General features: G+C 41.4%; 1 protein-coding gene across 5 annotated transcripts in view; it reads left to right on the plus strand.

The window, feature by feature from the left end:
* The window catches only part of GPSM2 (G protein signaling modulator 2), a 64,346-nt gene that overhangs the window by 38,898 nt on the left and 10,673 nt on the right, over positions 1–14,775 (plus strand). For 2 of the 5 annotated variants that reach the window (XM_083156844.1, XM_083156846.1), the window contains 9 exons: positions 687–1,013; positions 5,880–6,101; positions 6,482–6,617; positions 7,927–8,069; positions 8,159–8,282; positions 11,098–11,213; positions 11,976–12,131; positions 12,616–12,724; positions 13,488–13,617. In XM_083156844.1, coding sequence (XP_083012970.1) covers positions 952–1,013; positions 5,880–6,101; positions 6,482–6,617; positions 7,927–8,069; positions 8,159–8,282; positions 11,098–11,213; positions 11,976–12,131; positions 12,616–12,724; positions 13,488–13,617 — 1,198 coding nt within the window. In that variant the 5' untranslated portion in view covers positions 687–951. The remainder of the gene's footprint in view (positions 1–686; positions 1,014–5,879; positions 6,102–6,481; positions 6,618–7,926; positions 8,070–8,158; positions 8,283–11,097; positions 11,214–11,975; positions 12,132–12,615; positions 12,725–13,487; positions 13,618–14,775) is intronic. The other 3 variants (XM_083156848.1, XM_083156847.1, XM_083156845.1) reach the window with 2 other exon arrangements.

Raw genomic sequence — 14,775 nt, forward strand, 5'->3', positions numbered from 1 at the left:
CAGGGTCACTGAAAACCCCATATAATGACTTGCTCTTTTGTTTTACTGAATGTGTTTGTTTTTTCCCCACTGTTCCTCCACATGTTGTTGCTTGCTAAATGGATGAGTATGGGGAACCTAGTAAGGGGTAAGGCTATGGTTGTGTGAAAGGAACATTGACTTCTGTTATTCTCTATAAACTGAACTGCAAATACAGTAAAAGAAAAGTACGCTAAAGTGCACGCTTATTAGTATTTATGGGATTGTTTTCATTACTTTATATATGCAATACAATATTAAATATCATTAAAGTTATATTACAAGCAATATTTGTTTATAAATGTTTAAGTTAATGTTGCTTATGCAAATCATCAACCCTAATGTAAGTTCTCAGGTGACCCACATTCTGTGATTTCTGCTCCCCTTTATTGTTGGTCATCTGCTTGCATGGTGCTGGCCTCGCCTGTGTGCGTTATATGGCTTAATCGTTAATTATATAATCCAATGCTAAGGTGATTCCAAACAGCTTTGGTGCAATCTGACACCTCTTTAAAACTTGGCCAGCAAGCTACCTTCGCAGCGAATGATTCTCTATTATTTCCCAGAATCCTGCTTGCTTCAGTCACCATAGCTACACTGCGACACATGTCTCTAAGTCATTGACTGCTCAGTCAGCATAGATCACTTTGCTTTTTCCACTCTATAAGGGCTGCTGATGGAAAAACAAAAGTGGAACCTCAAGCAAAGCATCTTGTGTTCCCTCTACAGAATGGCACCTGAATGGATCTGCAAAGGGTTCAAGACCCAGGAACCTCTCTGAGCACAGTTTTACACCTAAGTCAATGAAGATTTTGGAGCATTAAAGGAAATAACTGTCCTCTTTGCTTGGGATATATTCCTTCATCATAGAGAGAAAAAATATATTATTTTAGGTTTAGTTTCCTATTTTAATGGTTTTGAGAATGCATCTCGATGGAGGGGACTGAAGTTTTAATAAGCATGCGAGAGGATCCTAGTTTTCATGTTCGCTACAGGTAAGACATTTGCTATTTTTAAAGCGTAGAAGCTGTGACTTAGTTGCTGATAGAATGTGTACAGGAGTAATTACAGTCCTGGAATTTTCTCCTCCCCATCATTCATATCCATCAAAGGCTTTTTACAACTAATGGATAATAATAGCTAATGTGTGCATTAGAAAACATTTCTTTCTGATTGGGTTTTACTTTATAATTGCAAATATCTTTGTAGGTTTCTTTCTATTAAATATTTATTTGTAATGTGACGCTGGTAACATGAATCCTGTTTGCTAAGGTTAATCTAAGCGTAGATGGAATTTATTAGACAGCTGCATGTTTCAGTAGCAGGTTACTTTTGTTTACACGCTGATTTGTTGAACATTTAAATATGTTTATATCTTCCCTTGCATACAATGCCACATTCATGGTGCTTGCATGCCTATCAAATCCTTAGCATTTGTCCAGCTGTTACATTAGTATACTGTAATTAAATAAGGGAAGCGTAGGGATTGATAGCCTCTATGAAATAATAATGTACGGACACTAAAAGAATAACGTAACGTGTTTTATTAAGTATCTAGGGGTCTATGTACTAACCCTTGGAAAGAGATAAAGTACTAGCCGGTCAGCTCCTAACTGCCATGTTACACGCTGTGTTAAAAAAAAAAAAGAGCTGGTTGGTCGGTGCTTTATCTCTATCCACTTTATCTCTCTCTCTCAAGGGGGCATACAAACGTGGCGACCTGGCCTTTTGGCGTGCTTCAACACGATCGCTCAGCACACCTTGCAGTGCCCCATCGATGCACACAGCGAAGTGTGCTGAGCGATCGTGTAAAGCCCTGCAATCTAGGGAAAGCCTGTGCAAACATTTGCTTTCCCTGCGGGCGATAGTGACACGCAGGACTACGCATCACCATCGCTGCAGGGTATACACAGGGTGATTCTCTATTTCTAAGCAATCTAGTCCGAGCACTTAGAAAAGGGTCTGTATCGGCCTGTGTGCATCATCTTATGGATGGCTGTACCTCAGATGTTTTTACTTATACGATGCTCTGTATTCAAATATTTGTTCTAATACTTTTTTACAATATTAACGCAAGTAGCTACATTGTTATTCCTGCTAGCTCATAAATGGAGCAGTATTGGTTCTATGTAAGGTTGATATAAACCAGAAAAAAAAGGTGAACTAATCACCAATGGGGCATGTCACCAAAGACCAACAAGAATATAACAACAATCATAATTATTATTATTGTATGTTTTTCTCCTGTGTATATTAATGATTAGATTTATCTACCGGGGAGCAAGATCTGCATATTATACACAATTTATATGTATATGAATATTGATACTGCTTGCACCCGGTTATTTCTATGGTTAGCGCTATGTAAAGTGATCAGTACACACACTTTGGTTCTCTTTCAAAACTCTGCCTTAAGGTGCATACACACGGAAAGATTTAGCAAACGATCCAATCTCATTAATGATTTCATCAGAACTCATGGACAAACAATTTGGTGTCAAATAGTGAATGATTGTATAAACAATTGATCTGTGACGATGGTGGAGGGGAGTGGAGCCAGTAAATCAGTTTTGCCAAATCGTTCATCGTGCATACACATAAAATGATTGGTACACATTGCAAAAGATTTCTGTGGTCTTTCTGCATGCATGAAAGACTAAACGCCTCTATCAACAACCGGCGGGTACGAGCATTGGCATTGCATCAATATCATTCATACACACGGAACGATTTGAGCAATAGGTCGTTTCGATGGTCGGGAACGCCCATATGTTTTGCCAGATCTATCCGTGTGTATGCACCTATAGGGAGAGCTACATCCTCCAATCTGTTTATTGTTTTCTTATAACTGATTATGATCCTATTTGGCCACTGTTGTGTGTTGCCAATCTGAACATCCAGACGTAGACCACATCCTTGTATAGATGCTGCATTTACTGCTCATCACACAAGATCAACTTATGACCATTAGATGTTGATTGGAATTGTCAGTAGTTGTAAGCCCATTCATACTGTGGTCTGGGCCAATTAGATTGATGAAACTGCCTTTTCTAGTAAGCAGAGGAGACCTGTGCATGTTACAGTCCATTAAGATGGCTATAAACTCAAGCAACTCTAAATTCCTTTTCATCAGATTGGTGCTTCAACCAAATGTCCAGATTGTGCAGATCATATTTAGTATGGTTAGATGATGATAGAGCTGGAATTGTTATATATAGTATCATGTTGTAAAATATACATCTGGTGAAATATGTGACTTAAGCTGTTCATACACTAGTCCCGTTTGGTCACTTTGAAAAGTGGCCAAATCGGATGTGTTTGACATGCGAATCCTAAAACTTGCAGCTCCTGATTGGTGACTGATAATGTGTTCAGAAGGTTATCCTCTATTTTCTCTGAATTCCAATCAATATTTGATTGTCCTCAGATGTTGATAAAGATTGGCCGATGTTTGGAGCCATGCTCTCCCAAGGCATTCTCTCTCTTTTCCTAGAGCTGTAGACAGAAGCTTTTCCCCTGTGACATTCATGTTGGTGTCCTGCTAGAGTGGATCTCTGCCCAGAATAGTTTTTTTTTTGTTTAATTATATATTTAGGAGGTCGATCTCTATTAGGTGATCATCACAGCACCGGGTGCACTTTACGACAGACTCCATAGGGTGGCGAGCAATTTTAAGATAATTCAGCCCAGTTAAGACTGCGAGATTGGCTTAATTCGGGTGCCATTGCCAGCGTTTAAATGGCACCTCGCACCCTTTGGCGCTAATAGGATCAACCCCTTAGATGCAAATTATATTTTGTTTGTTTTTGTTAACTTTTCATTAAAAACTGTGCATTTCACACTATAAAGAATAGCTGAATTGTGAAATGAAGCCTACACACATAGGGGTCTATCCTATTAGGTGCAGATGATTCGCACTCACGAATCATCACGGCACTGGGCGCACTTTGCGGTGGACTGAATTTGCTAAAAAGTGTTAGCATCTCCATAGGGCTGCAAGCAATCTTAATCTTAATTTGGGTGCCGTTTTCAGCAGTTAAACGGCACCAAAATGGCAACTCACACCCTTTGACACTTATAGGATCGACCCCCTCCCTCCCATAGCGTTTTGCCATTTTCTAAGCAATCTCACTAGATCGCTTAGAAAACGACTCTACATCGCTGTGTGTGTTGGGGCCAGCGCCGCCAGTAGACTAAAGAATGAGCAGGGATCAGAAATCTACTCATCTGGCAGCTCGCACACACATCACTGCTGAGCAGCGCTGTGTGCTGAGCGATCTATCATCGCTCAGATTGCTCTGCACAATCGCTGTGTGTGTAGGCCTCAAAACTCAATGCAAAATGAATACATTTACACAGGCCTAACAAACCAGAACAACAACAAAAAAAGCCTAAAAATCCATAGAACGGAGGTAAAAAAGTAATGCTGACTGACCAGTTTATTGTTTCAAAGCAGTTAAATTGGGGGCTGACTTTCACTGACAGATGGCAGAGTGCAGTGATTACCCTTTAAGCAACTGTCCTATTTAAAAAAATATCTGTACTGTTATCTTACACTCAAATATTACAGTAACCCATTATTTTTTATCTGCTGTAGACATTGAGAGTGATTTAGTATAGGTGCAATGTTCTATTGTCCAAGAATAAATAATATATTTGTACTGTAACATGTGGAAATTGCACCACAAGCATTATCTATACTGGTTTAATGCATGATACTAAAGGAAATTCACTTGTTTTATACTAAGAGATACTAATGCATCAGCTGTGAAAGTAGCTGATCTAACAGATGAGTTGGCGGGTTCATCTTTAGCATGGAACCCGACTGAATCTATTATTGTCAGACATTGATAAAATGCTTATGATGTGCCATAGGAAACCAATGTGAAGATATCAGTGAACCACGCCGCTAACGGGATGTTGATAAAACAAACTGTCACCGTGTAGGTCTGTTTTATCCAATTTGATAACAGATTACTGAAACATTAATTATTATTGATGCTAATTAACATTGTCAGTTAACATGTGGTTGTCAGAGCAGACAGCCTGGGAGGAGATTAGCTGAGATTACCCAGGCTGTATTGTTAATCCTAACCCAGTTCCAAATGGCAAAGGATATTTTCAAAATGATTGCTCCCGTTCCCACATATCCAAGCACTATAATCTACTGGACTGCTTTATACGACTTGGGGAAAACTCTGGGTTTTTCATTGACGACTCCCAGCTAAAAGTGGCATGGATCATTTCTTAGGATTCCTGGGTGTTCCTGGTGATTATACCTCCAAAGAGGTTCCCAGCTGTCTGTACTGAGAATGTCTGTCATGTCATTCTGCTTAGGCTGTAGAAAATCTCCGAGGTATTAAACATTTTGTATTTTGTTGTAATATTGTTGTTTCTGTAGACTTTTTATAGAGAACATATTAAAGGATTGTGGTGGAAGGCACATACAAAAATTCAGGCTTGGAATGGTGATACGTGCTCTCCGACATGCTTTTATGTATGTGTGTAATATATATATATATATATATATATATATATATATATATATATATATATATATATATATGACCCATTTTTGATGCTATGCTCCACTTTCCGGGATGTTGATAGATTTTCTATATCTATCTATATATCTTCATGCAGTCAGACCTTTGTCAGGGAAGATCCCCGCTGTTCCACAGCGGGAACATCATAAATCATTCATATCCGTAGACACATCCATTATTATGCAGTTATTAACTCCTTCCTTGTGGGCAATACTGAATGTATAGGAAATAATTCTCGTATATACCAGTTTATTCTACTACAAAGATGCATTCTATCCCTTGGTCTTACAAAAAAAAACAATACTCTGTTTTAAGAATGGAGGCATCCTGCTTGGAGCTGGCTCTAGAAGGAGAGCGTCTTTGCAAGTCTGGAGACTGCCGAGCTGGAGTGTCTTTCTTTGAGGCGGCAGTGCAGGTGGGAACCGAAGATCTGAAAACTCTCAGTGCCATATACAGTCAGCTGGGGAATGCATATTTCTACTTGCATGAGTACAACAAGGCTCTGGAATACCACCACCATGACCTAACACTTGCAAGGTAATTGATTGGAGATTGTTTGGGGAAGATTGGGTGTTGGGCAGTAATCACTAGGAACGCACAACCGCTTACCGTTTCTGCTTTCCAGGATTGTCTGTTATGCTAGGTTTGTAATAGACCATCAATTAATATGTGATATTATAGCTACACGCAGTATTAATGCAGTCACGGTTATTGTATTGAATTGTTAACTGTTTGATTGCTGGAGTGTTAGTTACATTTGGCAGCCTCTTTGCTGCCCATCACTTCATACAAATTACTCTTCATAACAAAACTACATTCATTGTAGATGATGACATAATGTAAAGGAGAAGTTTGGTGATTACCGAGATTAATAAAATGATTAAACCCTTTTCTTTGTTTTTTTCACAATTTTGCAGGACTATTGGTGACAGACTCGGAGAAGCCAAAGCGAGTGGAAACCTAGGCAACACTCTGAAAGTCTTGGGTAACTATGATGAGGCGGTTCTGTGTTGTGAGCGGCATTTGGACATTTCCCGAGAGTTGTATGATAAGGTAACGTAAATAAAAGGATGCGCTAGCGTTTGCTCTAACATGCTTGGTTTACTCCTGCATCATTTATCATCTAGCTACTCTTGGGTTTCATGCTACTTAGACACATCTCTCTAAAGAGACTCCTCATTCTCTATTTATGATGTTGATCCGCTTACACTTCATCTGCACGCTTGTTCTAATATAGACTAATAAAGACTCAAATAGTCCGGATCACAATGAGCATGAAGTCGCCACTGGCATAGAGGAAAGGTGATTTCTTTATCAATTGCAGAAGTGGTTTGTGCAGGAGAAGTCATCTGCTACCAGATGGGATTGTTATGTATATACTGTAAATTGGAGAAAGAATCAGCCTATCGGTATTAGTATTATACATTGTAATGGGCGATCCCAAAAGACAGCTGCTTTCTGTTTTTTTCCAGCAGTTATCAGGAATGAGTTTGATGGGCATCTGTGTACTTATTCATCCTTAAAGGCTGTGTAATGTTATACCACTTTCACATCGCCGACACGTTTTAAAAACCGGTATTTAAAACGGTAATTAAAACGGGTCAGAGCCTTAACATTGCCGCAGATTACCGTTTTAAATACCGGTTTATACCCCTTTCACATCGCACTTTTAAAACGGTAAATTGCCGGGTTTTTTTTCCCTTTTTAAAACGTTTAAGCCTGCACTGTGAATGCACAGCATTGTACACATTCACATTGCACAAAAAACGGCAAGGAACCGTGTAGGACTCTGCTTTTTACACGGTTCGAAATGCCAGTTAACTTTAAACGGTAAATCGGCTGTGGTGCATTCACAGTGCAGGCTTAAACGTTTTAAAAAGGGAAAAAAAACGGCAATTTACCGTTTTAAAAGTGCGATGTGAAAGGGGTATTATTGTAAAATGCGGGACAAGAAGGTCATGTGACTTCCCTGCTCCGTTGAGGTCTGCATTGCTTCTATAAGCACAATTCTTATCTGGGGCCAGATGCACTAAGCTTCAACAGTGATAAAATGGAGAGTCATAAACAGCCAGCCAATCAGCTCCTCCCCAGTCTGTGACATAGCAGGTAGGAGCTGATTTGGCCGTTTATCCCTCTCCATTTTATCACTTTTGAAGGTTAGTGCATCTGGCCCCTGGTCTTCAGTTTCACAGAGGGAACATTGACTAGAGTTGGCCTCTCACAGACAGTGATTTTTTTGCCTTTCAGAAGCCAATCCTAGATGAATTGTATATTGTTTTTAACCCAAGACAAAAAGTATTCATGAAGCCACCTGATGCATGTGATTCCAGATAATGAGACGTTTGCCTTTCTACCTGTACAGGTTGGGGAGGCCAGAGCACTTTACAATCTGGGCAATGTGTACCACTCCAAAGGAAAGAGTCTCGCCTGCACAGGGACACGAGACCCCGGCGAGTTCCCAGAGGAGGTGAAAGTCGCTTTACAGAGGGCTGTGGATTTTTATGAGTAGGTTTATGATGCATTGTTAATGGCACAGAATTTTACTTGGATAATAATCATCAACTAACGTGTGTTCTTTTTTTCTTTGTGAACAGGGCCAATTTATTAATTGTAACAGATCTGGGAGACAGAGCGGCACAAGGGCGTGCATATGGAAACTTGGGGAACACACACTATTTACTTGGGAGTTTTCGGAAAGCCGTCATGTCCCATGAGCAGGTACTATAAACCTCTGTCATTACAAATGGTCATATTATGCTGGCTTTAAGCAGCTTGCAGTATTTCTAAGCTCATTCCCTTCCGTTTAACAAGGAAAAGCTATTATCCGCCAGCGTGTAACCATGGCATCTGTTCAACTCTTGTGAGTGCTGCACTTTTCTGGCTGTATGAGCGCATGAGAAACCACCTGTTACAGATGCCGGGAGCTTACATTGGTCATAATGGAAATGGTGGTCACGTGGGCTAAGCCTAGTGATGCACTAATGATTCTAATCCTGCTGAATACTTGATTTTTAGCTTAAATTTGTTCTCATTTAAAAAAAAAAATGTCAACTCACAAAATCTTCATATCTTTACTGTTCTAAGAATGAAATGTCTGAGTACATAGGGCAGTATTAAAGGGGTGTTGCAAAGGTATTGATTGTCTGTTCAGGAAACTGCAGTGTTCTAAAGCAAGAACACACTGGCCGAGTTTGTCAGTGTTCCACACCATACAGATGAGAAGCTGCATACAGTACCCGGGATTGGCCACCCTAGTACCAAGGCTCTGTTGCTACAGTGTCACATGGTGATCACATTCTCTTACCGTTAATGTTCTGCTGTGGAATTCATTACATTTTGAAATGCTCATCTGACACAAAGTACATCAGGTCAAGTGTATTCACTTTATTGTATTAGTAAGTACTGTAAGTAAGTTTTATTTATATAGCGCACTTTCTCCAATAAGACTTACAATGCACATAATACTTAGGAATTGGGGAGTACAGCAATAGATAAGTCACATAGACATACAATAAAGCCTTGAGAGCACAGTAGGCACAATGCAGTGTTGGTGCAGGCATTTTAGATAACTTCCATGAGTTGTATCTTCCACCCTAACAAGGTAGCAGGTGAGGCAGCCATCTTGGGCACACTGCGTAGGATTACCCTGGGCAGAATAGCTTACCCATAAAAGAAATTACACAAAAGGGGGTGATCGTGGTGCAGAGTAGGGTCCCACTAAGACAGTCAGGTCCATGTATTCTTCATCCCATCCACACGTGTACCAGATGAGGCAACCATGTTGGGCGCACTACAAAGGTTACACTGTAGGACAGGCTTTCCCAACCACAGTCCTCAAGGCACACCAACAGTGCAGGTTTTGTAGATATCCAGGCTTGAGCACAGGTGACTTAATTAGTATCTGAGGGTTTCTGATTAAACCATCTGTGCTGAAGCCTGGATATCACTAAAACCTGCACTGTTGGTGTGCCCTGAGGACCGTGGTTGGGAATGCCTGCTGTAGGAGGTGAGCCATATAAGGACCCAATGTAGGTATGGGAAAGCAGGTGCTTATGTAATAGTATAATTATACAGTGTATGGAAACATCCACGTGAAGCATATCTGCCCGTGGAGTAACCATTTGCTGGCAGGGTGTGCAATCTGTGGAGATACACTTTACAGGAATAGCACACTGAGATGGAAGTACACTGTTGGAAAGGGGGGGGGGGGGACATGATAGAAACACCTTTGCAGGGGACCACGAAAGTCATAAATGTCCTGGTCTCATGGAAGCAGTACGGGTAAATGTAAAATAGTAGAGCGCACATTAACATACACTAGAAGTGTTGCTACGTAGGCTGGCCCTGGTGCTTTCACCCCTCAGCTCACTGCTCACCATGGGCCATATGTACTAAGCTTGAAAATTGATAAAATAGAAAGTGATAAACCACCAGCCAATCAGCTGCTGTCATATGGAGGCTGTGTTTGAAAACATGACAGTTACGAGCTGAGTACTTCCAGGGTCACAGTGTGTCCCTCCTAGTGGTACCTTCCTTCCAGGGTCACAGTGTGCTTCTCCTATTGGTACCTTCCTTCCAGGGTCACAGTGTGCTTCTCCTATTGGTACCTTCCTTCCAGGGTCACAGTGTGCTCCTCCTAGTGGTACCTTCCTTCCAGGGTCACAGTGTGCTCCTCCTATTGGTACCTTCCTTCCAGGGTCACAGTGTGCTCCTCCTAGTGGTACCTTCCTTCCAGGGTCAAAGTGTTCTCCTCTTATTGGTACCTTCCTTCCAGGGTCACAGTGTGCTCCTCCTAGTGTTACCTTCCTTCCAGGGTCACAGTGTGCTCCTCCTAGTGGTACCTTCCTTCCAGGGTCAAAGTGTGCTCCTCCTATTGGTACCTTCCTTCCAGGGTCACAGTGTGCTCCTCCCAGTGATACCTTCCTTCCAGGGTCACAGTGTGCTCCTCCTAGTGGTACCTTCCATCCAGGGTCACAGTGTTCTTCTCCTATAGGTACCTCCCTTCCATTAGGAATCCCTACATTGTTGTTTGCCTCGGCATCTGCGTCAGACAGCCACTTGGTCCTTGGCGCATAACTTTACAGATTAATGTTTTTGCACCTATTGAGTTGCCCTCTGCAACTGTGGGAGTGTACAGTACAGCATGGTTCATGATTGGCTCCAGCAACAGATTGGTTTGCATCCCAGACAAGTATAGGAAGATGACATAGATGTTGGTGCTTGTATTACTAACCTCTCCAAAGGATAAAAAATTGAGGTGCTGTCTTGGTTCTAAGTTTTTGGGCAGATACATCTGATATTTATTGGGACAATGCCCCTATCCCTATGACAGTTAGGGGATCAGAAATATTAAACATGTTTAAAAATCTTGATTCCCCAAACTAATTTCACTGATACCCCTACGGGCCGCTGATCATCATTGGGGCGGTGAATCACCTCATGGTATTGTTCTATAATATTGCAAACTCTAGCATACTGTATTTCTCTGTCCTTACTTTTATAGTAATCAGGCTTGTCTTTGTTTTCTGTACAGCGGCTTTTAATTGCCAGAGAATTTGGAGACAGATCAGCAGAGAGAAGAGCGTATAGTAACCTCGGGAATGCATTCATCTTCCTGGGTGAATTTGAAATGGCAGCAGAGTACTATAAGTAAGAAATCATAATGAGATGGGGTGGTGATATAATTTATTTATCTATTAACAGTTTCTTATATAGCGCACACATATTCCGCAGCGCTTTACAGAGAATATTTGAACATTCACATCAGTCCCTGCCCCAGTGGAGTTTACAATCTATATTCCCTACCACATGTACACGCACACACAGACATTCTAGGGTTCATTTTGCTAGGAGCCAAATAACCTACCAGTATATTTTTGGACTGTGGAAGGAAACCGAAGTACCCAGAGGAAACCCACGCAAGTACAGGGAGAATATACAAACTCCGCACAGTTAGAGCCATGGTGGGAATTGGACCAATGACCTCGGCACTGTGAGGCAGTAATGCTAACCATTACACTGTCCGTCCTGCCCCCATAAATAATGACATGATATGCTAGACCTGTACACACATGTGTGCGCACAATTACACTGAATAGAAATAGTATATACACAATAAGAATTGCTTTCCTGGTCACCATGTCTCCTCTAGTAATGTACACACCTTCCATGTAACCTATATTTAAACTCATTCTCTATATTTAAACTCCTTGAATCCTTGCCAAATCCCATTATCCTCTAGTGTTTGCTATACAACTGTGGGTTTATTGGCTCGTTTGTTTTGAGTTCCAAGTATAGTTTGTCATTCATATAAACCAAAGTAATAGATGGCAGTCATAGATAAGTACAGTAATAAATAATGCAGCCTTTCTGAAGGAAAGCGTGTAAAGAGTCGGCCTTGTCTTTTTGCAGACGGACATTGCAGCTGGCCCGGCAGCTTAAGGACAGGGCTGTGGAAGCACAGAGCTGCTACAGCCTGGGAAATACATACACTCTACTTCAGGATTATGAGAAGGCCATTGACTATCATCTAAAACATCTCGTCATCGCTAAGGAACTCAGTGACAGGTGAGATGGGACATTGCTCATACCCCAGGCTGTGCGCTTGTGGGGAATATTACAGAGTAATGCTGTCAGCAGTAGTGTGTGGGTGTTTCCACACAACAATAAGCTCTTTTAGGCATAGCTATTACTTTGTGCCTCCCTCACTTGACAAGTTGCAATAAAAATGCTTAGAGCATGTGTTGACATGAGTCTGTCTGCCACTTAGACCGCGGCCTTGTAAAACGTAGCTGTGATGTGTTCTGTGGCCTCAGACTGATGTGCTTAGAAGGGATCCTTAAGCATCGGTTTCTGGTTACCTTTGTTTAACATTGTAACACGCATACTCACCTTCTTGTTCCTAATAATGTGATCGTTGTGTAGGTTATTCAGTTTAAGGTAATTCTGATTCTATTTTATTTTTAGGATTCTACAGTTTGTTTCTCTTTAGCTCATCGTTGTTTAGTTTGTTTCCCACATTGTAGTGAATGGTGTTTCCCCTGTATTGCAGAGTGGGAGAAGGCCGGGCATGTTGGAGCCTGGGGAATGCATACACCGCCTTAGGAAACCATGACCAGGCCGTACACTTTGCAGAGCGGCATTTGGATATTTCAAGAGAGGTAACAAAAGAACCCCTTTCATATGCTTTGCTCGATAGTAAGAGGCATGTCTCACTAATAAGGATGTTACCATACTGCAGCGGCATTCTAGTGTTACCGAAACTTTACATCTTCGGTTGGGGATGCTCAATGCAACGGCTGTGGATTTACTTGTTGGTGACAAGAAGCGTCCGTTCCTGCATAGCCAGTGTTCTCATAGTGATGCATACAATAGGAGTAATGGCACCTGGTGAGAATCTGATGAACACTACAAAATCACTACAAAGGTTATGGCTGCTAATTTGGATGTTATTTCCCACTATGGGGCAGATTCAGACTCCTGCTTTATGGGCCGAATTCAACCCCGTCCCCGATGTTCAAACCTGGTGAGGGAGCGAGCACTTCAATGAGTTTCACTCTCGCCAGGTGAAGGGAGGGCAGGAGAATGCCCAGCGTTTTATGGATATCCCCATAAAATTGCTGGGCATTTCCCAGAGAATGCAGGCGTGGCAATGCCTGCTGGGGGCAGGCGTCTGACATCACATGATGTTAGCACCTGCCCCCAATATGTCAGATAGCTGGCATCTGAAAAGTAAGTATGGACTTACTTTGTAGTGAGAAGGCTGCAGATACCATTTAATGGTCAGCGACCATGATGATTTCTCCTCTACTCGGCGGCATGCGAGAGGATGTGTCGCGTCCAATGTATTTACTGCTGTACACTTGTATTAGCATATGCATGGTATTCTTTATACGTAAGATTACATTTGTATCCATATGACAGTTGGGAGATCGTAATGGAGAACTGACGGCACAGCTGAACCTGTCTGACCTACAGATGGTGCTGGGACTTAGCTATAGCACAAATACTTCCGTGCTGTCTGAAGTACAGGATGTGGACTCAAGTTTACTCGGTAAGAAGATAATTAGTATGGACCCTGTTTTTTCATTGGATTTTCCAATGTCTACTACCGGAAGTACTTAAGGGGATCTTTCAAAACTGTACCTTCTGTATAAGCTCTGTGTTTGAATAAAAATGTAGGGGTTTGGCTTGAAATGTAATGGTCTGTAGATTATATTGCAGAGATGGTTTAAGATCTAAGCACAATGGGTATGCTACTCCAACCCCTCCCTTTTGTTTCCCTTCCCCCTCTGTATTGTCTGGTCTTCTTCATTGCTTTTTTGTGTGTCTACTGTTTGAGAGCTCTGTTTGTATTTAGCCAAGTCCACTTATTTTGTTTGTTCTCAGATTACACTTGTTTTACATGCTATCTCGATGTTAATGGATTTTTGTTCATTGCTCATTTTATGTTGGTCTTCAAAAACTCAATAAAAGGAAAATGTAGGGATCAATCCAATTGGGTGCAATTTGGGTCCGGTGAGCCATTGGTGAACTTGCAGAGGATTACATTTGCAATCCAATTCCAAACTCACTTTGAATTCATATTTTTTGTGTGCAGGTGAAAATGTAGGGAACATCTTTATTGGAAGTAAAAAATATTGGTACACAATGCAGAAACAAATAGCATTATTTTGCCAATAGAGACATGACTGTTTTCAGGTAAAACACTGACCGAATAAGATAAATGATGGAGAGTTAAAAAGAGGCACACTGATAGCAGGGTGCCGGACAGCTCCCCGACAGTCGGGATTCCAGCAGTCATTACTCCGACGTCGGAATCCCGACTGCTCCCTCGTGGGGGTCCACGACCCCCATAGAGGGAGAATAAAATAGGTGGCGAGCGCAGCTCGCCACCACAAGGGGCTTCATTGCGCTCCCCCTGCTGTGCAGTCAGGATTCCGACGTTGGAGTAATAACTGTCGGAATCCCCACTGTCTGTGAAATATACCACACCCTGATGGCAGAGGTGCTTCTACACTTGCACATGAGCGGTTAAAGTGTTTATTCCAACTTTTTACAAACTTGTCTAAAAACACTGTCCAATTACTATATTGCAATGTTCTGCACCCCAAAATGTTGGAAAGACTCTAATTTGGCAAAAAAAAAAAAAAAAAAAACTTGCTGGCTATCTTTTTTTTTTTTTTTTTTTTTCCAACCATTAATGAAAAGT

Source organism: Crinia signifera, chromosome 8, assembly GCF_055691185.1.
Source record: "Crinia signifera chromosome 8, ASM5569118v1, whole genome shotgun sequence".
In the NCBI taxonomy this organism is placed as follows: domain Eukaryota; kingdom Metazoa; phylum Chordata; class Amphibia; order Anura; family Myobatrachidae; genus Crinia; species Crinia signifera.